At 49.5% G+C, this 27,938-nt stretch overlaps 2 protein-coding genes across 2 annotated transcripts; both read left to right on the top strand.

Moving 5' to 3' along the window:
- The first annotated feature begins 374 nt into the window (after positions 1–374).
- LOC144255728 (CCHC-type zinc finger nucleic acid binding protein-like) lies at positions 375–1,154 on the top strand. The gene has a single exon (XM_077800544.1). It carries the CDS (start codon positions 504–506, stop codon positions 1,014–1,016), a length of 513 nt encoding a protein of 170 aa, XP_077656670.1. The 5' UTR covers positions 375–503; the 3' UTR covers positions 1,017–1,154.
- An 8,486-nt stretch (positions 1,155–9,640) lies between these two features.
- LOC113193930 (CMRF35-like molecule 2) lies at positions 9,641–18,661 on the top strand. Its single transcript, XM_077801299.1, has 4 exons — positions 9,641–9,680; positions 16,841–17,188; positions 17,653–17,758; positions 18,487–18,661. Exons 1-4 carry the CDS (start codon positions 9,641–9,643, stop codon positions 18,659–18,661), a joined length of 669 nt encoding a protein of 222 aa, XP_077657425.1.
- Positions 18,662–27,938: the final 9,277 nt, after the last annotated feature.

Raw genomic sequence — 27,938 nt, 5'->3', positions numbered from 1 at the left:
GTAGCTCACAGAGAGTGGGCAAGGACATTTTTGTCTCCTGATGCTTATGGCCATCTCTACTTTAGCTCAGTCCACGCCCAGGGTCAAGGAGAAGGACTTTGATCTCTGGGTGCCTCTCTACCACCTCTTCTTGGTCTCTAGATCTTTTTCCCAAATGTAAGTGGACCCCTGGAGGTGGCTGGAGCCCTAGTTAATTAGACAGGACTGAACTTGTCTGCGCCCCAGCTCTGGACAGTGGAGTGGGCACCTCAACATTTTGAAGGAAGTGGTGGCCCCATGACTAATGTCAAGGTAACCGATTTCTTTTATATACATATAAAAGAAATATATATATTTTATTTATTTAGTTGTTGTTAAACCTTTATTTTGAGACCCGCGTGTGGCGCAGGCCAGGACCCTGAAAATAAACAGCCGCTGCCCGGCGAGCCGCCTTCTCCGGGCCTGCGTCCCGAGTCTCCGCTCCCCGCGGGCCCGCTCCGACGCCGAGAGATCTACCTGCAGCCATGAGCAGCAACGAGTGTTTCAAGTGTGGACGATCTGGCCACTGGGCCCGGGAGTGCCCAACCGGGGGAGGCCGCGGTCGTGGAATGAGAAGCCGCGGCAGAGGTTTCCAGTTTGTTTCCTCGTCTCTTCCAGACATCTGTTACCGCTGTGGTGAGTCTGGTCATCTGGCCAAGGATTGTGACCTTCAGGAGGATGCCTGCTATAACTGCGGCAGAGGTGGCCACATCGCCAAGGACTGCAAGGAGCCCAAGAGGGAGCGGGAGCAGTGCTGCTACAACTGTGGCAAACCAGGCCACCTGGCTCGTGACTGTGACCACGCGGACGAGCAGAAGTGCTATTCTTGTGGCGAGTTCGGACACATTCAGAAAGATTGCACCAAAGTGAAGTGCTATAGGTGTGGTGAGACTGGTCATGTAGCCATCAACTGCAGCAAGACAAGTGAAGTCAACTGTTACCGCTGTGGCGAGTCAGGGCATCTTGCACGGGAATGCACAATTGAGGCCACAGCCTAATTATTTTCCTTTGTCGCCCCTCCTTTTTCTGATTGATGGTTGTATTATTTTCTCTGAATCCTCTTCACTGGCCAAAGGTTGGCAGATAGAGGCTACTCCCAGGCCAGTGAGCTTTACTTGCCGTGTAAAAGGAGGAAAGGGGTGGAAAAAAAAAAAAAAAACCGACTTTCTGCATTTAACTACAAAAAAAAAAAAATTTATGTTTAGTTTGGTAGAGGTGTTATGTATAATGCTTTGTTAAAGAACCCCCTTTCCGCGTCACTGGTGAATAGGGATGGATGAATGGGAAGAGTGGAGTCCGACCAGTAAGCCCGCTCTGGGCTTCTTGGATAAGTTCCCATGTAGGAGGTAAACCAATTCTGGAAGTGTCTTGGAACTTCCATAAGTAACTTTAATTTTAGCATAATGATGGCCGTGGATTGCCTGACCTCAGTAGCTATTAAATAACATCAAGTAACATCTGTATCAGGCCCTCACGCAACATCCAGTTAAGTGGGAGTAAACAAAATAAGTCGAAAGTGTGTGTTGATGGCTAAGGCAAGAGCACCCAGGGTAAAAAAAGTCTAAAAACAAGAAACAGCTTCTCCGCAGCACCTAATGCTGCTGCTGGACCTACAGATGGTGACGGCAAAGGTTTAGAACACATTGCTTTTTGTTTTTCAAAGACGAAATCTTAAAAAAAAACAAAAAAAACAAAAAAACCCAGAGTCAACATCGATGCTCGAGAGTTAGCATAATTTGGAGTTATTCAGGAATTGCAGAGAAATGCATTTTCACAGAAATCAAGATGTTATTTTTGTATACTATATCACTTAGACAACTGTGTTTCATTTGCTGTAATCAGTTTTTAAAAGTCAGATGGAAAAAGCAACTGAAGTCCTAGAAAAAAAAATAGAAAAATGTAATTTTAAACTATTCCAATAAAGGTGGAGGAGGAAGGGGAAAAAAAAAAAACAAACCTTTATTTTATTTATTTACATGCGGTGCTGAGAATTGAACCATATAAGTGCACTACCGCTGAGACACAGCCCCAGGGTAACCTAGTTCTGTATTGTGATTTGTGTCCCAACCTCATTCCAGGGCGTGCCTGGGGTCCTCATGCTATGTCATGAGGTTTGGAAGGTCATTATCAGCTGACTGCTAAGCCCTGCCTCTGGTTGCCGGGTGCATGGACACTCGTTCGTTCACCAACTCACACAGCACACTTTTCTGAGCCCCTGTTAGGAGCCAGTCACTGTATTCAGGACTGGATATAGGAAGAGGGATCAGACATGCTGCCTTCTCTGGGTGGGTTTTGTCTTATTGAACAGGGGACACAAACACCCTCACTCTGGCTTCCGCTAATGGGAAGCACCTGCAGGCGATGGTGAGAGGCAGGAAGACAGGTGGCGGCTCCTGTTGCCCAGGCGCCCCTCTGCTGGGTTGGCAGTTCTGTCCATCCACTGAGGGCTGTGGTCCCCGCTGGGTGGCCCTCTCCCTCAGCCCCTGCTGGGTTCTGACTACTGCCCCCTCCTCTTTCTGCCTGAGACTCAGAGGTGGTGAGAGCTCCCTGGTATTTCTAGTCCCCGGTTTTCTGTCCATCTTTGCTGGTTTCCCTTAACTCCCCCTTGCCTTTGCAAATCTTCCCTTCATTGAGTTACCCCCAATTATGCCACCCAAGTGTGCCATCTGCCCGCCACTGGCGCTCTATCAGCCCAGGGTTCTTCTGCTCCCTTTGGATTAGAAGTCACCAAGAGAGGATCGGCACCAAAGGAACCAGGTTTTATTGGGGCTTGTGCTCTGGCACAAGAGAAATGGCACCCGGGACAGGGTTCCCAGACCGGCTTTTGGAGAGGCGTCAGGGAGATCTGTGTAGTTGGGCAGGTGTCTGCGCAGGTGCATTGGCGGCTGCTGCTCATGGTTCAGGATTTTTGTTCTCCCCAACAGGGTCTGCGCCCAGCGCACTGATCTGCTCATATGCATTGGGTCGCTTTGTGCTCAGCCGGCACAGTTGACAGTCGAGGGTTCGCTCTCACCACCCCAGGTACGATGCTTATAGCCCGGAATTCTGCTCACTCAGAGGAGGCTGTGGGGAAGGCTCTTTGCAAGATTTAAAGGAAGCAGGTGGCACAAAAAGAGCTAAACCAGCTTCTCATTAAAGACAAAAAACATAGTTGGGAATCAGGCCTCTCTTATTCTGCCTCACTGGGACCCTGTGGCTCTGCCATTTCTTGCTGATCTTTGCATCCACTGTGCCTGCAAGTCGACAGTCATTAAATGACCAGATAATTAATAAAAATGTGGTACAGCCCATAAGGGCATTTTAGCACGGCAGGGTGAATGTCCAGCCTCCCACCCTGCCTCCAGATACTCTGCGTGCCTGGAGCATTTGAGAACACAGCGATCAATAAACATGTTGTTAGTCGGTTTTAGGAAGTTTGGGGCCTCTCCTTAGAAACTGAGTGCCCTCTCATGCTAATTATTATGAGAGTCAAAGCCACAGTTTCTGTCATTATTAGCAGTTTTCTTGTCTCCAGATTCTTCTTTTTCTGAGCCACTGTGTTCCCCAAATTTTGATGTGATGGGGTAACAAAGTGCAGTGTAGAGAGAGAGCCAAGGGAGGTAGGAACCGAGACTTATCTTAGTTCAGCCAACCGCAGCTCCCAAGTCCCCCAGGTGGGACAGGGAGACCGATGAGACCAGAGGAGAGTCTGAATTCTCCACTGGAGCACTGGCTAATCCTGGAAGGTTCCGGGCAGTGTGTGCTGTGGTTTACATATTAAAGTGACCCCTCCCTGTGAGAAGGACAGATTGGACATGGACACAGAGAAACTGGGAATGAGTCAGAAGGCTCCGCAGTCACTCAGGGTGCGATGGTGGTGGCTTGGAGAGGGGGCAGATGTACAGACAGAGGGGTCAAGATGTACAGCCCTGAGGGGGGATTTTTGTTATTGTGGTCATTTTCATTTTTCTTTTTTTTTTCTTTTTTTTGGGCAGAACTGTGTGGGCTCTCTCCTATCCAGCGAGGAGGTCCACAGAACAGGGCAGAGGAGAGTGTGGCTGCGGAGTCTCTCTAATCAAGACCTCCGGAGACCAAGCAGGAAGCAGGTCTGATTTTATTGTGAAGTCACCATGTACATACACTTGGGCAGTAGCTCGGCAGATTACAGGCAGCCAGCAATGCGATTTCTGGCTAACTGTCCTTGCAGTGACCACTCGAGGAGTGGGCCGTGAGCAAGCGCAGGGACTGCAACACATGGCCTCACGCCCAGGGCTGTGCCTGTGGGGTAAGCATCTGCCACTCACACACCTAGCACGAGGGGTGTGGCCTGCCACCAGACGTCCTTAACGTATGGCATGTATGCAGTCCTCCACACACTTGTCCCCACGTTTCCCCCCTCTGACTGTGCTGCAAGGACTTCAGCCAGCATTGCTGTTTTTCGTTCGGTGACCTTTACATGGTTACATAAGAGTCTCACAACACAAGAAGAAATTATCAGTTATAAACAGTAGGGCCAGGATAATAGCATTATAAGGATGAGTTACATTGGCTGTCAGATTTCCCCCATGTTCAGTCAGTCCCTGGAAGAAAGAGGAGGTTGTTAGGATGGACACCTTGGTCTCATTGATTTTGACAGTTGCTTTGGTAAGGTTATGCCTAGTCATAACATAGTGAGCATCCCAAGTGCCCTTGATATACTGAGAAAAATGGGAGGAGTGGAAGGTTACATTTTCAAATACAGCATATTGGGTGACACAATACTATGGAATTCAGGGTCACAAGTGAGCTTTGCCACATAAACAGAATATCTAGTTGTTCCTGGTGGAGGTCTAGCTCTTGCTGAATGACTACGATGACAGTTCATTTAAGTTATTTTGAACCCCCAAGGCTTCTTCATGGCAGTAGACACATTGTTCACAGTCTGAGCTGTCTGGACACTCTGAGTGAGCCAAACAGTGACAGTGGCTGCGGCAGCGATGGCGGTCACCAGGGCAATAATCCCAGCGACGATGAGGCTAATTGCAAGCCTTGTCTGGTGTAGGGTCTCATTCAAAAGATTCTTCATCTCCTTGTCCCATGGACTCCGCCAATCTCTGGACAAGGTCACTGGAAGCCAGACTCCTGGGGGCACTCTGAGGATAAATATACGTTCAGCCATCATAGCAGGGGTGAGACAATTTGTGAGCCAGCAGGATGTACTGAGTGCACAAGGGATCTCTGGATGAGTGATATTTATGTCATCAGTATCATTGATTATTAGCACGGCAGTGGGTGGTGTCACACAAGCTTGTGCGCAGTGGGTAGGGGTATAATTTGGCATAAAGGCAAATCCATGGTCAGGGTCGACCCATTCATCCAGCCAGCTGCTGCCCATTTGATGGGCCTGGCAGCCAGCAATATTGGCATGATATCCATCTCACCATACTGATTCCCTACATAATGGTTGGTAATGGCTTATCCTGTATAGCAGGTACTGCAGTACCCCATGTGGTTTGGGGGCACACATTCTAGGGAGCTGCACCTGCCCAGGCACATAGGCGTTGTCCTTCCCCAGAGAAATTCCTCTCATCAAGGAGATAAGGTGTGGCAGTGACACATTGATTCCATAGGATGCTGTCATTATCTGAGGGGGGCTTTCCAAAAGCATTGCTGGGTATGTTGGCAGCAAGGGTTTCTTGCATTTGCCACGGGGGAGTCTATGGCTATAGGTAGCATTAACTATAACTATAGGTGAGTGAGAGGCGGCCCAACATATGGCTTATTATAGTTATCTACAAGAGTTTCATTGGCAAGAGCAAAACAGAGGAGACTGCCTGGATTATAGGTCTCATTCTCTACTATGGAGAAACAAACGGGCAGAGTAGGTCTGGAGATGCTGCATTCCAGGGTTTGGTTCCCTCCTGGATTGATAACTCAGGATCAATAAGGTTGAACTGATTAGAGAAGAGCTTAGTAAAGCTCCTTCCCAATTGGCCATTGCTGAAGGTGGTGGCCAAGTGACCAAAGCTCAGTTTACCTGATGGGGGGCTTCACTGTTAACAGTGAGGGCTGTACTCAATAGGACCATCATCTTAGGCCAGGGATGGGGTTGCCACCAGGCACAGGGGCAAGTCTGGTGGCTTAGTCAACAAGACCTTTAAGATCACTCCAGGTTACTTTACATGAGGTCTGTTTGCATTGTTGAGTTCTTTGCTTGTGGGGTTTCCCTCCAGAGCTAGTTCCTTCATCTTCTTGGTTGGTGGTTTTGGGGGTCCTGGGCTTAACTTTCTGGCAGGCACACCTAGCTGGGGTGAGGCTCCTGTTAGCATATACAAACCCTCGACCCATGGTTAGGAGGGGCCCGGGACCATCCCATGCATTTGTTATGGGATCCTTTCATGAGACCATAGGTAGATGGGAGGGCCCCGAGATGGGGGCCCAATGTTTATGGGCTGCTGTTTCTGTAGAAGATTTTGACAGTGAAAGAAAAATTAAATCAAATAAGGTTTTGTTGAAGGCATCCATGAGGGCCCTTGGTGTAGTTTCCCCCCTCGGTTTTGTAGCGTGGTCTTTAATTCCGTGTGTGTTCTTTCTATGATGCCTTGATCCTGGGGTTTATAGGGGATTCCAGTTAAATGCTGTATATGCCAACCATTGCAAACCGCTTGAAATGTCTTGCTGGTATAGGCTGGCCCTTTGTCAGTTTTCATAGACATGGGACACCCATAATTCCAAAACACTGAAGTAGATGGGAGGTGACCTTTTGTGGTCTCTCCTGTGCAGGCTGTGACCATTATAGACATCAATAGTTACATGAATAGATGTTAAATTTCCAAAAATTGCATAGTGAGTGACATCCATTTGCCATGAAGCACTAGGTATTAACTCTTGGGGATTCACTCCAGCAGGTGGTAAAGGGCCAATGAGGAGAAAGGGTGCATTTTTTGCCGTCTCTGACTGGCTGTCTGCAAGCCTCCTTAGTCCTGCTTTTATGCAACTGCCATGGCTGAGTCAGCAGAGAGACTTGAGCTGCTTGTGTCCCTATTTCCTGGGTGGCCAAAATCCAGTCACCCAGTGTGCCATTGCTTACTGGCACCACTGCTGCTCTATGTTCCTTATTTAGTCTGTCCCAGGTCAATCCCTTGGCTCAGGCCGCCCTGGCTCCTTCCTGAGACACCTTCCCTTCTACCGCCTCGTTTACCCTGTCAGTAAACTGGCAAGTCCTCAGGAGCTCTGTGCCTTAAGCCCTGTGTAGAAACTGTGCCTCCCCGGGCTGGTAGCTTCCTCCAGGCGCTCAGAGCACAGAGTCACACTTGATGGAAATCATTTGGTGGGCCTGGGGCTTCACTGCAGAGGGTCTGTAGACTCCCTCTCCCTGCGAGCACTCAGCTGGGAGGTCTACATTCCTGGGGTGGTTACGATCCAATCCCCAGCTGTTCACATCATCCTAGAAGAATGCCTTCCACTTCCAAAGTGTTGGGGCTCAAGAGCGGCTGTGGCTAGGTCTTTCCAGTCTTGAGGACAATTAAGTTTAAGACTGAGCGACTGGAGCATTTGCTCTGCAACCGCCCTCCCCCGTTCTCCCCCCCACTCCCCGGCCTATCCTCTTTAACTGCCTTCTTTACCTCCTTCAGGGCACCCAATCCTGTGGATACCCAGGGGCAGGGCGCTGTGCTGTGGGGCCTGCTGACTGGGAAGGCTGTACTCCCTCACCCCACTTCTCGTCTCTTACCTCACACGACCTTCTGAAGGATCTCTGCCTCCTGGAATGGGTTTCTGGGAGACCATGGCTTGGGCCTGTCCAGGGGCCTGGTCATCTCTAAGCTGTCACAGTCCCTTGCTGGCTTTGGCACTGCCTCATCAGGAGGCAGTTGTCATTGACTCAGGGAAGGGTATGACCTTTGCCTGTCAGTAGGAGGCGCACCTGCACCCCTTGTGGTCCCTCTTCCTGCGCCATGAGGCTGGCGGTCCCTGCCTTCTCCCTCCTGCACCTGCCGTGGTTGCTTGCTTGAGGTAGATTTTCGCCCCCACTCCTTTCCCCTTGTCTGTCTCCCACAGCCTCATCTCCCCTCAGGGCCATCATTATATGACAAGGGTCGGTTGCAGGGCCCCCTAAACTTTGCTGAATGGCTGTCACAATCGGAAAAAATGTCGTGGTAAAGTATACCCCTGCCTCACTTCAGCTTGCCACACATTTGCCATTATCTCGTCCCATGTCCTAGGATCAGAACCATCAGCAGTATTGATCCACAGATTAGTGTCATTGTTACACCCAGAGCCTGTGGGCTTCTCTTACTCAGGGTTAAACCTCTGGTGTCTAAGGGAGTGTGCAGCACTTGCAGCTGCCCGTCTTTGGTGGAACTTGGTAGGTTCCCCATTTCCCTTTCCTCACGTTCTGTGAGGGGCCACACCCTGTCTTAGAGGCTTACCTCTGGTCCCTGCTTGGGGGCCAGCTGTGTGGGCTCTCTCTTGTCCAGCGAGGAGGTCCACGGAACAGGGCAGAGGAGAGTGTGGCTGCGGAGTCACTAATCAAGACCTCCGGAGACCGAGCAGGAAGCAGGTCTGATTTTATTGTGCAGTTACCGTGTGCATACACTCGGGCAGTAGCTCGGCAGATTACAGGCAGCCACCAATACAACTCTGGCTAACTGTCCTTGCAGTGACCACTCGAGGAGTGACCATGAAGCAAGCGCAGGGACTGCAACACATAGCCTCACGCCCAGGGCTGTGCCTATGGGGTAAGTGTTTGCCACTCACCCGCCTAGCACGAGGGGAGTGGCCTGCCACACAGATGCCCTTAACATATGCCATGTATGCAGTACTCCACGCACTTGTCCCCACACAGAACCATCAGGACTTCTCTGAGAAGGCGAGGAGCAGTAAATCTGCTGGTAAATCTGTCCTTGTTGATAGCAGCCTCCAAGATACGACTGTGGTGCTCTCAGACCTTGAAGTCCAAGTACAAAGAGTTCAAGATCAAAATCATTAGAATGTAAAAAACCCCAAGTGGAATTGCAAAAACTGAAAACAGAAATGCCCCAAACATAAACAGTTATATGAATAAAAAGAAAATGCTAAAACCCTAAATGAAAAATTGGTAAATCCCATGAACCCACAGACTCCTTCCTGCAGACAGGGGCACTTGGAGGGACAAGGTCCTCCAGTTTATGTCCTTGGGAGATGGGGCCTTTTCCCTATTCTTGGCAGAAATCTCCATGAATTGGCCAATTTAAGAGTATCTTTTTTAAAAAAAAATTTTAGTTGTAGATGGACATAATATCTTTAATTTATTTACCTATTTTTATGTGGTGCTGAGGATCCAACCCAGCACCTCCCGCATGTGAGGCAAGCACTCTGCAGGGAGACAGGGTCTCCTGGGTCGGAGATTCACAGATTGCAGTCGACTTTCCGGGAGGCTCCCTACGTGAAGGACAGCGCAGCAGATTCCCCTCTCTGCCCTTGGTTCATTCTCTGAAGTGCCCCTTGGCCCTCTTCCCCTTTTATCAAATTAGCAAGAAGCTGGGAAATTAAAAAGGAAGTAGGCGAGAAGGAGAAGCTCAAAGGGAATTGGAAGGAGCAGGAGTGGGTGCCCTGGGCTGTTCACATATCTGGATTCTAGAGAGGACCCAGATTTGCTGGGGACAACAGCCAGGGAGACAGGGCCATGTGGCTGTCCCCAGCTCTGCTCCTCCTCTGCCTCCCAGGTGAGTGGACTGTGTGTGTGTGTGTGTGTGTGTGAGAGAGAGAGAGAGAGAGAGAGAGAGAGAGAGAGAGAGAGAGAGGCTTGTAAGCAGGGAAGTGGAAGAGAAGGAAGCCTCTTCCCAGGAGCAGAGGGCCCCTGCCAGCTCTTACGTATGTGACATTTTATGGAATTCAAGATTTTCCAAGCCAGAAGGAGCCTGGAAGCTTCTCTTTGGTCTGGCTGCTCATCTGCTTCTGGGATCTTCTTGATTGGAGAAACTGGAGACTCAGGACGCAATTGGCTCTGGAGAGGCTGGCTGTGAGCCTGGATAGAAGGACCCCAAGCTCTCCAGGCAGGCTCCTTTCAGAAGCTGCACATGCGATGGCTGTGACCTATGATTTGCCCCTTGGTAGATTCCCACTGTGGGGAAGTGTGATGCTGAGCTCTGTCCGGGGCTGGAAGGAGGCATGCTGGGAATACACTGCCTCTAGGAAGGCACTGGTGCCCGGTGGGGTTCACTGCTCCTCCAGTCTTGGGGGGCAGGTGGCCGTGGAGTCCTTGGGGGACAACACGGGTGTGGAGCAGTGCTTTGGAAGTGAGAATTTCCCTATAATGCAGGGTCCAGGGCGCACAAGGTTCTTACTCGTTTTAGGACCGCAGAGAGATGGTGGGAGGGTAGAAGGGGGGGGGACAGGAGCCACTTTGCTTTGGCTCAGGGAGCAAAATGGAAGGTGGTAACTGTGGACGCACAGCTTAACTCCTGTTTCTCTCTCTCTCTCTCTCTCTCTCTCTCTCTCTCTCTCTCTCTCTCTTACACACACACACACACACACACACACACACACACACACACACAGAGGCATACCATGTGGGCACTCACACATACTCAACTTCAGACCAGGATCCTGTTCTTTCTGAGCTTGCTCAAGTGGTGGAGCTCGGCTGAGCCTCCCCTCCCGGGCTCACGGCCCTCCGCCCCCGGCAGCCGCTCCTCCTCTGTCATTCCTTCCACATCAGCATCTCACATTTTGCATCCCAGATTCAAATCCCTGCTTTCCTTCCAGGTCCCAAACGATCCCACTTGGTTATAGAGGGCAGCGTCCCTCATTCCCCTGAATGCATGGTGACAGCTGACACTCAGGTGCCAAGGCTGTGATGGGTGGAGATGGCCATGCCCCAACTCAGTGTAAAGAAACCTATCAGGGCCTCCTCTGGACCCAGCCCTTCTTCCCACACGTTGGTTCTTCCTGGAGAGCAGTTAGGATTATCACCAGAGGTTTATTATTCCTTCCTCAAGGACTCATGAAGGGCAGAGGAAACCAGAAGTTACACTTTGATTATTTTTGAAGTAAAATTTAAAATTAAGATGATTTTGCTTTTTTCTTATTTTATATTTGATACTTCTGTATTTACATAATGAAATAGCCCTCTTATGACTAACCCCATGGATCAAATGAGAAATGGTGGGAGATCAAACTAGAAATGAGTTCTTAGTTTATCTGTATTACTATTATGTATGAGTGCAGTTGGATAATCATTTAATACACACTGCTTAATAGACTAAGCCCAGCATGTTGAGGGTTCTATGTACTTTTCCCAACATTTTTTATTGGTACATTATACCCACATGTGATGATGGGGTTTGTTGTTGTATATTCATACATGCACAGAATACACAATGTAACAATGTCATTTGGCCAGTATTTACCCCACACTTCCCCCTCCCTCCCTTCCCCCCACCCCATGGTTCCTTTTCTCTACTGGTCACTCCTTTGATTTCATGAGCTCCACCCCCACCTTTCTTTTCCTTTTTCCTCTCTGGCTTCCGCACATGAGAGAAAGCATACGATCTTTGACTTATTTCACTTAACATAATGGTCTCCAGTTCCATCCATTTACTGACAAATGCCATATTTTCATTTTTCTTTATGGCTGAATAAAACTCCATTGTGTGTATATACCACATTCTCTTTATCCATGCATCCAGTGGTGGACACCTAGGCTGGTTCCACTATTGTGAATTATGCTGCTCTAAACATGGCATACATGTATCACTGCAGTAAGATGACTTCAGTTCCTCAGGATAAATTCTGAGGAGGGATATAGCAGTGTTTCCTTCTCTCCACATCCTCTCCAGGTTTATTACCATTTATATTCTTGGTGACTGTCTTTCTCCCTGGAGTGAGATGAAATCTCAGTGTCGTTTTGAATTGCATTTCCCTAATTGCTAATGATGTTTAATATTTATATGTATTTCTTGACCATTTGCATTTCTTCTTTAGAGAAGTGTCGTTTAATGCCTTTGCCCATTTATTAATTTGATTTTTTGGTGTAAAGTTTTTTGATCTCTTTACATATTCTAGATATTAGTTATCTGTCAGAGAGTAGCTAGCAAGTTTTTCTCCCACTCTGTAGGTCCTCTCTTCACATTTCTAATTGCTTTCTTTGCTGTGCAGAAACTTTTTAATTGGATCCTATCCCATTTATTAATTCTTGACATAATTTCCTGAGCTTTAGGGGTCCTAGTGAGAAAGTTGTTTCCTGTGCCTGAAAACTGGAGTTTTCTTCTAGGAGTTGCATAGTTTCGATCTTTGATTCATTTTGAGTTAATTTTTGTGCAGGGACATGTGGATGACCAGTTTTCCCAGCACCATCTGATCAAAGGGCTATCTCTTCTCCAGTGTGTTTTTGGCGTCTTTGCCAAGGATGGTATGACTGTAGAGGTGTGGGGTTGTCTCTGTGTCTTCTGTCCTTCACTCTTGGCCTGTGGATCTGTTTTAGGCCAGGACTATGCAGTTTTTTGTTACCACAGCTCAGTCGTGTAATTTGAAGTCAGCTCTTGTGATCCCTCCAGGAATGTCTTTTTTTGTCTTAGAATGATTTTGGCTATTCTGGATCTTTTATTCTTCCAAATTAATTTTTAGGACTGTTTTTTTCTAGTTCTCTGAAGTATGTCCTTGATGTTTGGTGGGGATTGCATTGAATCTGTCAACTGTTTTTGGCAGTATGACCGTTTAAAGTGATATCCGTTCTGCCTATCCATTAACATGGGAGGTTTCCCATATTCTCAGGTCTTCTGCAATTTTCTTCTTCAATATTTTATTGTTTTCGGGCTGGGGATGTGGCTCAAGCGGTAGCGCGCTCGCCTGGCATGCGTGCGGCCCAGGTTCGATCCTCAGCACCACATACCAACAAAGATGTTGTGTCTGCCGAAAACTAAAAAATAAATATTAAAAAAATACCTCTCACTCTCTCTCTCACTCTCTCTTTAAAAAATCATTAAAAATATTTTATTGTTTTCATTGTAGAGGTGTTTAACCTCATTGGTTGGATTTATTCCTAAATATTTTATTTTTTTGAGGCTGTTGTGAATTAAATTGTTATTCTGTTGGCGTATAGGAAAGCTAATGATTTTTTTGTATATTGATTTTGTAACCTGCTCCTTTGCCAAATTGGTTTATTAGCTCTAACAGTCTTTTGGTGGAGGTTTTTTTTTTTTTTTTTTTTTTTTTTTGCTCTTCCATGCATAGGATCGTATCATCTGCAAAGAATGATAATTTGACTTCTTCCTTTCCTATTTTTATCCCTTTTATTTCCTTCTGTTTCCTAATTGCTCTGTATTATTGCTCTAGCTGTATATTATTGCTCTAGCTGTATATTATATAGGAGTGGTGAGGGAGGACATCCTTGTCTTTTCTCAGATTTTAAAAGGAATGCTCTCAGTTTTTCTCCATTTACTATGAGGTCAGCTTTTTTCGTACAGAGCCTATATAATAGTGAGGTAGGTTCCTTCTATCCCTAGTCTCTTCAGTGTTTTGATCATGAATGGGGGCTGAATTTTGTCAAAGGCTTGCTCTGCATCTGTTGATGACTAAATGATTTTTATCCTTAATTCTGTTTATGTGATGGATTACATTTATTGATTTGCATATATTAAACCATCCTTGCATCTCTGAAATAAAACCCACTTGGTCATGGTGTGCAATCTTCTTCATATGCTGTTGAATATAATTTGCTAATATTTTATTAAGTGTTTTTGCATCTGAGTTTGCTGGGGATATTGGTCCATAGTTTTCTTTCTGTGATGAGTCCTTATCTGGCTTTGGTATGAGTGTTATATTGGCTTCATAGAATGAATTTGGAAGTGTTTCATTCTTTTCTGTTTCATAATAATTTGAGGAGTATTGGCATTAGTTCTTCTTTAAGATTTGGTAGAATTCAGCTGAAAATCCATCTGGTGCTGGGCTTTTCTTTGTTGAAGGCTTTTTATTACTGCTTTTATTTCAGTGCTAGTTATCTGTCTGTTTAGGTTTTCTCTGTCCTCTTGATTTCAGATTTGCAGATAGCATTTGCTTAGAAATGTGTCCATTTCTTCTAGGTTTTCCAGATTATATTGGAGAATAAATTTTCAAATTGTTCCCTAATGATCTGCTGGATTTCTGTGATGTCTGTAGTGATTTCTCTTTTTTCATCTCTGGTTTTATTAATTTGTGTTTTTTTTCTCTTTTTCTTTTGGTTAATTTGGCTAAAGGCTTATGAATCTTGCTTATTTTTTCAAAGAACCAACAAGCTCATTGTTTAATCGATCCTTTGTATGATTTTTTAATTCTCATTTTTATTGATTTCAGCTCTGATTTTAATCACCTCCATTCTTCTACTGGCTTCAGAATTGATTTGTTCTTCTTTTCCAAGGGCCTTGAGATTCATCATTAGGGTGTTTATTTGGGTTCTTTCTGATTTTCTTACGTAGGCACTCAGCTATAAACTTTCCTCTTAGAACTTCTTTCATAGTGTCCCAAGGGTTCTGATATGTTGTATCACTATTCCCATTTGAGTCTAAGAATTTTTAAATTTCGGGCTGGGGTTGTGGCTTGGCTGTAGAGTACTAACCTCACATGTGTGAAGCCCTGGGTTGGATCCTCAGCACCACATAAAAATAAATAAGTGAAATAAAGGTATTATATCCAACTACAACTAAAAAATAAATATTTAAAAATTTTTTTTAAAGATTTTTTTTAATTTCTCCCTTGATTTCTCCTATCATCATTCATCATTCAAAAGTGTGTTGTTCAATCTTACAAAATTACATATAAACTATATAATATATTACATAGTTTCTGTAGAGTTTTGCCATGTTGATTTCTAATTTCATTCCATTATGATCTGATAAGATGCAAGGAATTATATTGATTTTTTTTGTATTTGCTAAGAGTTGATTTATGGCCTATTTTGGAGAAGGTTCCATAAGCCACTGAGAAGAAAGTGAATTCAGCTGTTTTTGGATGAAATATTCTATAGATGTCTGCTAAGTCCATTGATTATAATATTTTTCAGGTACAAAGAGTTTTACTGAGTTTATATCTGGATGGCCTATCTAATGATCAGAGAAGTGTGTTGAAGTCACCCAGTAGTGTAGTATTGGGGTCTGAGACTTTAATTTGAGTAGTGTCTCCTTTATGTAATTAATTATACCCACATTCAGGGCATAAATATTTATTATTGTTATATCTTCTTGTTGGATTTTTCCCTGCCAATAGAAAGTGACCTTATCTCTTGTGATTAATTTTGGTTTGAAGTCTGCCTTGACATATATGAGAGTAGCTACTCCTCCTTGTTTTGGGGTTCCATTGTCAGCATATATCAATTTCCATTTTCACTTTCATTTTCAGCCTGTGGCTCTTTGCCTGTAAGGTGCATCTCTTGTCAACAACACATAGTTGGGTCTTGATTTTTAGTCCATTCTGCCAGCGCTTGTCTTATAATGGGAGAGTCGATCATTTACTTTCAGTGTTATTGCAGAGATGGTTACTCATCCCTGCCATTTGTTTACTCTGGTCCTGTTTCTCATTTGCTTAGCTATTCTTTAAATGAAATTTGTTTATTTATGAGCTCTGGGGTTTGTTTTGCATATCTTCTATCTATGGTATTTCATTAAGTAAGTTCTGTTTACATGTCATGAATTATCTAAGTTACTGCTTGTCTTGGAAGGTTTTTAATTTTCCCCTAAATTTTGAAGTGTAACTCTAATAGATATAGCAGTCTTGGTTGACACTTATTTTCTTTCAGGACTTGGAACACATCATTCCAAGTCCTCTCACCATGCACAAAACTTAACTCAAAATGGGTCAAGGACCTAGGAATTAAACCAGAGACCCTGTGTCTAATAGAAAAAAAAAGTAGGCCCTAATCTCCATCATGTGGGATTAGGCCCCAACTTCCTTAATAAGACTCCTATAGCACAAGAATTGAAACCAAGAATCAATAAATGGGATGGAATCAAACTAAAAAGTTTCTTCTCAGCAAAATAAACAATCTGTGAGATGAACAGAGAACCTACATCCTGGGAGCAAATCTTTACCCTTCACACATCACATAGAGCACTAATCTCTAGGGTATATAAAGAACTCAAAAGCTAAGCACTGAAAAAAAAAAAAACAACAACAAAACAAATAACCCCATCAGAGAGCACTTTTCAAAGCTCCAGAGCACAGTGTAGCCTCTGGATCAGCTGAGATCCGACTGTTTTTCTGACCTCAGGTTTTTCTGTACCAAATCTGTTTCTCTCTGGATTGTCCCTCCTCTCAGCTGAAACAGCCCTGTCCCCTCCTCTGCTGCCACAGCTGGCTCAGCTTCAATGTATCCTTTCTTCTTTGTTTAATGTACCCACATTTCTGAGTCTCTAAGACACTGATTCTCCAGTTGAATTTTAGTGAAATTCCACCTTGCTGAGGAACAGGACTCCGGCTGCTTGACTCCTGAGCCGTGGAATCACTAGGGATGCAGCCCCCCTCTAATCCACCATCCCGAGTCACCCTCAGGGGCTATACTTTGAAAGAATAGGTTTGAGTTGCAGAAGATTCTAGAATACACAGACGGAAGACCAAATCTCATGCCTGATACAGTCTGCGGGACAAGGGACGGGGCCAGACGTTTGTTCTCTCTGTTCTCACCTTCAGCTTCAATCCCCATGAACAAGGTCCACTTGGTCACTCAGTGAGCTGCTTTCACAGGGGACAGGCTTCCTGGCCTCAGTCTCTGGACCCTTTGGCTGCCCAGTGTCCCTCCAGGTCCTTCTTCCAGGAACCTTTCACATCTCTCCAGGAACTTTTGCCCCCAGCTTTGGGCAGACAGCTGACAGGCCCACCTGGATGGAGACCTGAGACTCTGGCTTGTGTCTTCCAGGCTGTGTGTCTCTGTGGGGCCCTGACTCTGTGACCGGCACCGTGGGAAGCTCTCTGAGCCTGCAGTGTCACTATGAGCGGGCATACAAGGGATATAGCAAATACTGGTGCAGAGGACAACATGACACCGATTGTCACAGTATTGTGGAGACCAAAGGAGGAGAGAAAGTCGAGAGGAATGGCCGCGTGTCCATCAGAGACTCTGCTGATGACCTCACCGTAACAGTGACCATAGAGAACTTCAGTGAAGACGATGCTGGATCATATTGGTGCAAAATTCAGACAATATGGATCCTGGATATATTTTCGCGTGACCCCTCCTTCCAAGTCCAGGTGTATGCTAGGCCAGGTGAGCACTCCCTGGCTCCAGCAATGGAGCTGTGGCCACAAGGGCGGGTGCTACAGTGAAGAGTGTCTCTGAGTCCTGCCTTGTCCTGAGCCTCAGGGGTGTTGGGAGGAGCCTGGGTGTGGGCAGGGAGAGAAGTGGCTCACCTTCAGCCACAGGCTGAGCCGCCTTCCTCCACACTCTCTCTCGTCAAGCTGGGTGGACCGTGAGAGACCCCTGCCTCCTCCTGGCAGGTCAGACCAGGATGGGAAGACCTGGCACTTATTAGAGGTGACTCTCTGGCCAGGTCTGCTAAGGGGCTCCTTTGGTCCCCTAGGGGCTCCACCCAGGAGGGGGCCTGGGTTTGCCTTCAGGGAACCTCTTGATCTCCTCTGAGTGGCTGGTTCTGTGCAGTATCAGATCTAAACAGGGGCTTAGCACAGGCTGGGGACAGAGCAGTGCCTGATGTGTGACTTTGTCTCCGGCAGCCACTCCTACCCCCAGGGTGACCACAGCGCCCATCACGTCTGCTTTGCTGAGAGTGAGCACTGGGCAGAACGACAGCATCGAGGGCGTGCTGGCCCCCCACCCCTGGTAAGGCCCCAGCCCTGGAGACAGGGGAAGGGAGCCAGCAGCCCTGGGCTCGGGGGCACCAGACGGGAGTCATGCCCTGTCCAGCCAGCCTCACCGCCACTGTCTTTCCCCAACTCTGGTCTCAGTGCTCACATCCTCTGAGGCTGCCTTTGAGTGCTGAGTCGGGGAGGCTGCAGACACAGCCCAGAGGCTGGCTTGGGTGGCCGGACAGCCCCTGGTCCCTCCCACACCCTCCTCCCCTCAGGGTCCGGACCTGTGGCCCTTCCGAAGGTCTTTGCTCAGCTGGGCCTCTTGCCACCAGGAGCTGCCTCTGGGGTCTGGGGAGACAGGCGGCTTCAGGCTGGAGTTTCAGTCTGTTTTCCCTCTTCTCTCAGAGATCCCCGGGGAGGGCTGCGCCGCTGCCATCAGACCCTGAAGGGAGGGACAAGGGACAAGGACTTTGCAGTGAGAGTGAGGATTAGTTTCAAGAAGTTGGCATGCAGAAGGGACAGAGGGGGTGACCCTGGAGCTCCCGGGGCCTCTTCTCTGTCCTCCCCGTCATCTCTCCTCCGTGAGACCCCCTTGAGCAGAGGTGAAAGGGCCACAGAGGTGCTCCCTGGGCCCGTTCTCTGTTGAGTTCTGAATTATTTGGGCTCTAAAACCAGGGCACAGGGAGAGGTGGGGACAGAAAGGTCCTGGGGCTTCCCCTGCAGGAGGCAGCTCATGTCTTGTTCCCATGCCCCCCACAGGTCCCTGCTCAGCAGTGTCCACTTCCTGCTTCTCGTCTTCCTGAAGGTGCCCCTGCTTCTGAGCATGCTCAGTGCTGTCCTCTGGGTGAACAGGCCTCAGAGGGCCCCTGGGGGTGGACAGAGGCTGCTTGTCTGGAACCTCTACAGTGCACCACCCCAGAAATGCCCTGCGTGAGGACGAAGCTCCTTCGGACTGTACGAGAAGGACGTTTGACCCTGGACTCCAGGGCCGGGAGGCAGCAGTCACCAGCTTCTGTAGGGACTTAGTTCCTGTGCCTCACAGGAGGGGCCTGGGTCTTAGAGGGCTCTTCTTTGGAGTCCTCAGCATGGAGGAGGAGTGAAACTCCCCTGGGCCCCTGTTTGGGGGTCCTCTTTTCTCCTCCCGGCTCATGCCCACTTCCCAAGGCCAAGAATTCTCTGGGATTTTCATGCTCGTGCACAAAAGCATCTGAGGTCAGTTTCCCCAGGGGAGAGTCGCCTCCTTCCTACGGATGGGAGGCTCCCTGAGGAGCCTCGTCGCTCCGCCTCTGGGCTCGCAGGGCTCCAGCCCCTCTCCTGGGACGAGCCAGGGCTCGGGTCCTGCTCGGGCAGCTCCCCTCTTTCCTGCACACTCCTTCCCCTCTTCTGGGCTTTTGGGTCTCCCTGGGCTTTAAGCCTCGCTCCGTCCCTGTGAGCAGGGAGCAGGGGTCGGGCTCAGCACACCTGCCTAGGCTGGTCACGGCTGCGCGGCTCCACGGGACGGGTTGGAGCAGCGGTGGGAGGAGGAGGCGGTGGCTTCCCCGAACGCCACTCCTGATCCTGGGGGCCTCCTCTGCTCGGTGTTGACCAAGAGTCCATCTGCCTGAGACCACTGTCAGCAGTCAGTCCTTTCCCTGGGGTGGGCAGCTTTTCGCAGGCAGGGTGCAGGCTGGGAGGCGAGGGGACACTCCACCACCCGGGGACCGAGCCCAGGAGGAGGCGCCGCGGGCTGAATGCCCCAGTTGCTCCCCGCGTGGCTTGCGAGGGGATTCCACTGTCTGCCCCAGCGTCGCCACCTCCTCTCACTCCCTGCTCTGGGCCAGTCCTCTCCCTCCCCCCAGGCCACTCCTGCCCTGAACTAGTGATGCCAGTTTCCAGAGAGGGGGAGCATCCAGGGGACAGCAGGAGTGAAAGCAGGGTAGAGGCAGCCATCATGGCAACCGTGGCCCCTGGGAGACCTGTCCGCAGAAGGGTGCTGTCCCCTGTGGTTTTCACGGTGAGCCGTGTCCAAGGTGAGCTGACCTGGAGCTAAGGTGGAGCCTGTCATGGGGCAGAGGCTCGATTCTGGCCTAGGTTTTTATTTTCATTTATTTATTTTTTGAGGTGCTGGGATTGAACCCAGGGCCTCGTGGACCACCGAGGGCACCCCCCACCCTTAAGCTTTTATTGAGAACAGTTGGGTGGGCTTGGCCAGAACCAGAGGAGATGGTGGGTGTCATTAGGAGAGGTTACTTAGCCAACGTGGGGCATCTGGAGGTGTGGCAGGCTCCAGCCGGGGGGGCCAGAGGAAGGGGCGTCGTCCACAGACGTGGGCTGGTCAGCAGCAGGCCTGGGGATGCAGAGCTCACGTTTCTGTGTGTGACCGGGGTCACCAGGCAGAGGGTCTCGCAGGAAGCTAGAGAGGGGAGCCGGTGGAGTGTGAGGGCCGGGGAGGAAGGCATGTGTCCAGAGCGCTGGAGCCCAGAGAAGGGTGAACTGGGCGGGGAAGGCTCAGGACCAAGGACAGAGTCCATGACCACCACCAGGGGTAGGAGGAGACACTGACCAAGGCGAAGGAGAGAGGCCAAAGACCATGCATGTCTCAAGGAGAGCCCAGCTAGAGAGGCACAGGGAGCAGGGCGAGAAGGGGCCACGGAACTTACAGTTCAGAGTCACCGTGGACGCCCAGGACAGCGGGTCAGCGGGCAGAGATCAGAAGGAGTGGATAGGTGGCCAGGACTGGTGGGGTGGGGACAGGCATGGTGGCTTCCTAGGCTTTAACACTCCCTCCTCCTCCCCTCCATCCCAGCCTTCCTTCTAGGTTTCCTTTATGTATCCAGTCTTCATTGCCTTTATTTCTCCATCTCTGGTTGTCATTTTGAGTATGTCACATAAGTGGAAGTAGACAGTAGATAGGATCGACTTTTGTTTTAAAGTAAGCCCTTAAGATCCTTGGTTGTTGCAGTTATCGTCCATTCCTTTTCATTGCTGAGTAGTCTTCCACTGTTTGAATGTAGCAAGCTTTGTTTAACGACTTGCCTGTTGAAGACTGTTTGGGTTGTTTCCTGGATTTTACTATTATGAATAAAGCTGTTGTGAATGTTCACATTTAAATTTGTGTGTGTGTGTGTGTGTGTGTGTGTGTGTGTGTGTGAATACGCATTTTTATCTCCCTGGGATATATGACAGTGAAATTGTCATCATGTCGTAAGTGCAGGGTTAGTCTTATAAGAAACTTCCAAACTATTTCCAAAGTGGCTGTACCATTTTATGTTCCCACCTGCAATGTCTGAGGATCCAGTTTCTTTGAATCTTTGCTAGCATTTGGTTTTCTTAATTTTTTTGGCACCAGGGATTGAACGCAGGGGCACTTAACCACTGAGCAACATCGCCAGCCCTTTTCATTTTTTGTTTTGTGACAGGGTCTCCTAAGTTGCTCAGGGCCTCATTGAGTTGGTTGAGTTGATGAGGCTGGCTTTGGACTCACAATCCTTCTGCCTCAGCCTCCCAAGTTGCTGGGATTACAGGCGTGGGCCATCATGCTCAGCTGGCTTTTTAGTTTTTAAAAATATTTCTGGCTATTCTAGTGGGTGTGTGGTGATCGTCCAACATGGGTTTGATTTAATTTCCTTTATAACTAAAGGCATTGAACACCTTGTGGCAGGCTGGTTTTTCACCTGTGCATCCGCTTTGGTGAAATGTCTGTTCGTGTCTGTTATGTAATCGAGGTGTTTTTTTATTATTATTATTACTTTTACTGTTGAGTTTTGCGTGCTCTTCCTGTATCGTAGATACCAGTCGTGACTTTTCTTTTCATCCTCCTCACAGGCTCTGTCACGGTATTTAATTGTGATGAGGTACAATGTGATTGTTTTTCCCTTTAATGATCGTCTTTGCTTTCATCTAACCTCGTGTGCCCAGTATTGATTCCTATTTGTTTTTTCTAAAAGTTTCATAGTTTTTATGGTTTGCATTTTAATTCGTGAACCGTGGTGCATTTTGGATCTCTTGCCCCTGACGGTGTGCAGTTGAGGATCTGTTTTGTTTGGGGCTTGTTGAGCTCTGTGGACCTCCATGGCTGCAGCAGAACTTGTGGAGCAGAGTTTCCTTCGTTCATTGAATTGTCTCTGCTCCTTTGTCAAAAGTGGGTGGAAGACATATGATGTGAACTGGAGCCCAGGGACAGCGGAGTCCTCAGAGGACGCGATCAGAACCAAGGACAGAGCCTCTCCCACACTCAGGGAGACACCTGCTCAGGCTGGAAACTCCACTACAAGATACAGTGACCAGGGCTGGGCTGGGGCTCAGTGGCAGAGCTCTTACGTGGCACAGGCGAGACCCTGGGTTCCATCCTCAGCACCACATAAAATAAATAAGTAAAATAAAGACATTGTGTCTGCGCACAGCTAACAACAACAACAAAAATACAGGGACCAAGCACAACAGACGCGTCTTCATGTCTGGAAGCCACGCAAGTCATGGGACCTGCTCTGTGGCCTCCAAGCAATGGAGGGAGATTTCAGAGCCAGGTATTTGTGCCTGGGCCATATGGTGTCCCCAGCAGGCATGGGGACTGACCTTCCAAGGTGCACAGATGGGCCTGGAGGGACAAAGTGGGGGCCAGCCCCCGCCTGGCACTCAGGGGCCGAGCCTGCTCTGCTACCTGCCTGGTGACTGGGGACCAGGTGGTCCCACCGTCAGGTCTCTGTGATCTTACATGTGATGTGATGGGGCTAGGTTAAGAGTCCTCCGTGTGGCAGCTGAAAACTGTGGCTGGAATTTCCTTGACCCTCCTTCCATTAAGAGTTGGGGTTTATGTGCCCTCCCCCTGAGTCTGGGTGGGCTGGGACGCATCCAACCAGCAGACGACAGACCTGTTCCTCATCATGCTCTCTTTTGGTCCCTGGGATTGAACCCAGGGGTGCTTAACCACTGCGCCACGTTCAAAGCCCTTTTTGTATTTCAAACCAGGGTCTCACTAAGTTGCACAGGGCCTCAATAAGTTGCTGAGGCTGACCTTGAACTTGTGATCCTCCTGCCTCAGCCTCCCCGGCTGCTGGGAATGCAGGTGCGCACCACTGCACCGGGCACAGATGTGTTTCTCCATCTTTTTCTATCAACATTCTCCTAAGGAGGCTGTGAAGGTGAGTTCCCCCTCAAACTTCTGCCCCATATTTTTTTATATTTATTTTTTAGTTTTAGGGGAACACAATGTCTTTATTTTACATTTATGTGGTGCTGAGGATCAAACCAGTGCCTCATGCATGCTAGGCGAGTGCTCTACCTCTGAGCCACAAGCCCAGCCCCTCCCATAACATTTTAGTACCAAGGAGACACTTGGTATCCTGGGGTGGGGAGCGGTTCCCCTGGAGAAGCCCAGGGACAACTGTATGCACATATGCTTTGTGTCTGAAAGGAGCACATATTTTCTCCTGCGGGGAGTGCAGGTATAGAATGTGGCCACGGGACTCTACCTGGCTCCCGAGGCTCCACCAGAGACCTGTTCTTTCCTGGGTCTCCTGCCCCGTTTGCTCTATGGATCATGCTCTGGAGATGCCCCTCTTGGAACCAGCTGCCCTGGGAGGCTTGGTGCAGGGTCTCCAGGCAGCCTTCCCAGCCGCGCTCAGTCCTGGGCCACACCAGCCGGCGCCCCAGCCTGGAGCCTGCAGAGGCCCCAGGGGATAACAGCACCGTCCGTCCGTTTGCACCCCCAGCCCCCACTGCTTCCCATCCGAGGCCCAGACCTTTGGATGAGGGAGCAGGCCCACCCTGCTGCTCGCTGGTCCCCCATCTGGCCAGTCTGTGGATGCTGCTGTGCCACAAAGTGACACATGGACACAGGACAGCTGGGACACTCCAGCTCCACCAGCTATGGGGCAACCATGTTTAAGACAGTAGTGCGCAGGGCCGTGGGCAGCCGTGGAGGCCAAGGGGCCTCCGTGGTTGACCCCAGCGTGGGATGGGAGGCGGGGCTTTGCAGCGGCAGCGGCCTGGGCTGTTCTGATTCAGAGAGCACAGGCTCCTAAAGGGAGATCTGCCTTCGCTGGAGTGAACTGTGGTCACCAGGAAGTAAGATGGGGCAGGAGGTGCTCCTGGCCACAGACCGTCCCTGGCTTTGGCAGCTCTGACATCTCACCCTCTGCTGCTCCTCATGCTCCTGTGACAAATCCCCAGCCTCAAAGAGACTTGATCGTCAAAAGTGACCTGTTGACTCCAGAGGCTGGGGCAGGAGGATTGCAAGTTCGAGGCCAGCCTCAGTAACTTAGTGAGATCCTGTCTCAAAATAAAAACATAAAAATAAAAAGGGCTGGGGGTGCGGCTGAGCGGTAGAGTGCTTACCTAGCATATATGAGGCTCTGGGTTTGCTCCCCAGCACCCCAACAAACAACAGCAATGCCCACCCCCAAAACGAAAGGTGGCCTGTGCACAGCAGGTAAGATCAGGCAGAGGAAAGGAACTCAGCAAACGGCACGTTTACATTCTTGCTGAAGAATATCTACCACAAGAGGAGAAGCCCTAGGAAGCAGGAGAGTCAAACAGTTCTGCGCGGTCTCAAAATACACAGATGTGCAGCTGAAGTTCTCTGAAGAAGCCACTTCTATATAAAAGTCCTGTAGACTGTTTGACCTTGACCAAGTAGAATGTCATGATTGTGGAGAGATGAAATCTTGAGGCCAAGAGCCAGAATGACCTTGGGCTACCGTAGTCCCCTGAACAGCCCTTTACTTTCGTCTTCTGTGTCTGGCCTGACATCCTTAGGACCATGAGGTCCAACCCTCAGAATTTGCCAGGACACTTATCAGACCTCCAGCCTCCACCAGCCCTAAAGCTAAGGAGGCTCTAACATCAGAAGCATGTAAAAGATTTCCCTGCTCCGATGTAGCCTGCCTGCCTGCCTAATGCCCCACCAACATATTTGGCAAGTGTACTCGATTTATCGCCTTCTCTGTTCTATGGCTAACCTCTTTGTTCATGTAACCTCTTCCATGGTGGAACTTCATATCCAGGGCAACTTGCAATCATGTTCCCAGACCATGGTCATTCACATTTGGCACAGAATAAACTCTTTTCTTATTCTTTTATAGCAGAGTCATGATTTTACAGTAACACGGATAACCTGAACTCTCCAAAAACTGAGCTCATAAAAGAGATTGAATAGTTTTTGAAAATGGTTCAAAATAAAATATGGAGAAAAAAAATATATATATATTTTAAATGAGCAGACAGAGTCCAAGAAGAACTAAAGTAGCAGCCTTCAGCCTTCTCATCCCTTTCTCCCATGACCTTGTGGTCCCTAGACAAATCAATCCCCTCCAATGGCCTTAGTTATGCTGCCCAACACCTACGCCTTCAGCGGCATCCCCACTGGCTTAGCGGGCACAGCCCTCGCTGTCTTTGGCCGACCTGAGGTTTGGTTGCTCTCCTTTCCCACAATCCCCAGCCTCTCCCAGGTGTTCTAGCCGAGCTTGGGGGTCTGCTCTGCTCCCTGCTTTCGGCCTCTGCTCTCTTCTACCTGTGCCTCCCTTTGTAAGTCCCACCGCCAAGCTCAGGTCTAATATTTCCTCTTGGAAGCGGGGAAGATAGCCTGCCCCCTTCAACTTGATTATTTACCGACTTAGTTCTCCTGGGAGGGTGTCTTTCCCCGCTCTGACCCCTAGGTGGCAGCAGCTGTGAGCTCTGCCATTTTCCCGGGTCCATGCACTTGACATTTCTTTGGTCTAGTAGAGTATTGAGTCATTCATTATTCATGTCCCCTTCATAGTCCCTGTCTCTGTGTAAGAACCTGACCCCTCCCCACACGCCATGCTGGGACATCTCCACCCCCCAGGGACCACCCTGGTTTTCTCCTTGAGTTGGTCTTGATCCCAGTGCTTGGGAGCCCTGAGGAGACACATGGGTTTCAGAGGGCAGGCGAGCCACCCTGCGCGTCCTAAAAACATCCACGAAGCCACTGTGCTCTTCTCACCCTGCGGCCCACTCTGGCTCTCCTGCCACGCTTCGTCTGGTGCTTCTGCAGTCTTGCTGAGCTCCGGGCTCTGCACTCAGTGCATCAGGACAACCCTTCTCCAGGCAGCAGACAGCAGAACAATGACTCCCCAGGACTTCCCGAGCCCAGAACCCGGGAACACATGATGTTGCACGGCAAGGAGTTGTTCAGGCAGCAGGTGGATTTCTAAGACGGTTATCAGTGGACCCAGGGGAGGTTAGCCTGGGCAACCTGGGTGGACCCTGCGTAATCACAGGGTCCTGAGGAGGGACAGGAGGAGGGAGGAGGGGCGGCGTCAGGTGATGAAATGGGACAAAGCACCAACGGCTTTGACGGCTTTGCAGACAGAAGGATGTGGGTGTCCTTCTGAAGATGGAGAGGCCGGGGAACAGACTCTCCCCTGGAGCTCCAGAGGCAACCAGCCTGCTGACACCTGGGCTTTTAGCCAGTGAGACCCACGCCAGACTCCTCATCTCCAGAACCGCAAGACAATAAATAAATTTATTTATTTAAAAATAAATAAATTTATTTATTTTTAAATAAATAAATTTATTTATTTAAAAATAAATAAATATGAGCTTGTTGAGGTTCTACGTAGGGAGTGTCCTGAGGTCCTGGAGCTGCAGGCAGGGGAGGCCCACAGTGGACTTCCTGCTTCTGCTCCGCCCGGGGCCACACACGGGTCCCCGGCAGAGAGCGCTGCAGGAGCAGCCATGGGGTAGCGGCAGACAAGCCTGTGAGGGCCAGCTCTGCTTCACCACGGAGGGCTTTGCTGAGGTGGGTTTGCTGTCTGGGTGGCTGCAGGCCCCGAGACACCTATCAAGGCGTCCCAGGCTTGGGTGGGTTTGCTGGACCTGCTGCTCCACACACAGCGCAGTGTGTGCGCGCGGTGGCCCAGGTGACTCCCCTGCCCAGGAAAGGTGAAGCTCTTGGTCTTGGCAGTACAGGTCACCCCGCCTGTCACCTCTTGCATGTTTTTGGTGTATGATCCAGACACAAAATTCCTTCAATGACAAAAACAAAACCCACACAGATGGGAAATATAAAAGGGACGGGGGCAGAGAGAGCATGTGACAGAGAGAGAGAGAGGGACCCTCTGAAGGAAGTGTGGAGACATGGGGCGGGTCACTCTGAAGGTCCTAGCACAAGCAGAGTCGGAGCAGTGTGGTGGCCTATGGCCAACAGCCAGGGCGACAGGTGCACAGATGGGAGGAAGCTCCGGGCAAATGAGGCCAAAGAGAAAAAGTGGCTTCTCTTTCCTGACACACCCCAGCAGGCCTGAGCTGCAGAGGGGCTGGGGACCGGAGGAAGCCATCCCGAGGCGGGTCGGGCCTGGGGAGGACGGCAGCCCAGTGCAGGAGGGGTGCTTTGAGTGCCCTATGGCAGGGCCGCTGGAAGGAGTGTGGGGCAGCTGCGGTTTCCCAGCGAGACCAGCCGTGAGCCCTGCACACTGTCTTCTTCCTCAAGGGCAGACTCAGCCCAGTTCAGCCACTGGAGCTCTCTCTGCCTCCCCAGTGCTTGCTGGGCAAGGCTTACAGAGAACTGAGGCTATTCCAGGAAAAGTTCAGAGGTGACAGAGGCGGCAGGGCCCTGCAGCTCCTCAGTTGTCCCCTCGCCCTCCTCCGCCTCATCCCGGGTGCACTTCCTGTATGCAGACCTGATCCGCTTTCTTTCCCACACATAGAGAAGTTGTGCCTTGCGCCACCCAGTGTGGCCGGGTCTTCTCAAAGGACAACGCCCCTTTCTCCTAACAGAAAAAACCGGGAAGTCAGTGCCAACAAAGTTGAAGTCCAGGAGAGAAGCCCAAGGGAGGCGGAGGCGGGTTGGGGTCGCTCACTCCAGAGCTGGCTTCAGTCCTCCAGGTCCGTGGGGGCCTGTCATCACCGACAGGAGCCGAGGCGGGACCATGTGGCTGTTCCCTGCTCTGCTGTTCCTCCTCCTCCTTCCAGGTGAGTGGAGCTGGAGGTGGACCTGGAAAGTCAGAGGCTGGGCAGGAGACAGAGGGTCTGTCCTGGGGAAGTGGCAGGGCCATCTTTAGCTCTCCAGATGCTAATTCAGTCAATAAAAAGGGAGTTTTCGTAATCTGGTGGGTTCTGGGGTAGGTGTTGTGGAAACCAACAAGAAACAAGACAAAATTAAAATGCCTCTTTCCAGAAGCGTGCTTCTCAACCCTGGTGGTTCTGCACAGCCGGAGGAGAGTGGGTGGACTAAGGAACCCGTGCACCCTGTCAAAGGACGTTTTTATTTT

Source organism: Urocitellus parryii, chromosome 7 (assembly GCF_045843805.1).
Source record: "Urocitellus parryii isolate mUroPar1 chromosome 7, mUroPar1.hap1, whole genome shotgun sequence".
Taxonomy (NCBI): domain Eukaryota; kingdom Metazoa; phylum Chordata; class Mammalia; order Rodentia; family Sciuridae; genus Urocitellus; species Urocitellus parryii.
Note: the sequence above shows the minus strand (reverse complement) of the source record. Positions and strands in the feature narration are given on the sequence as shown.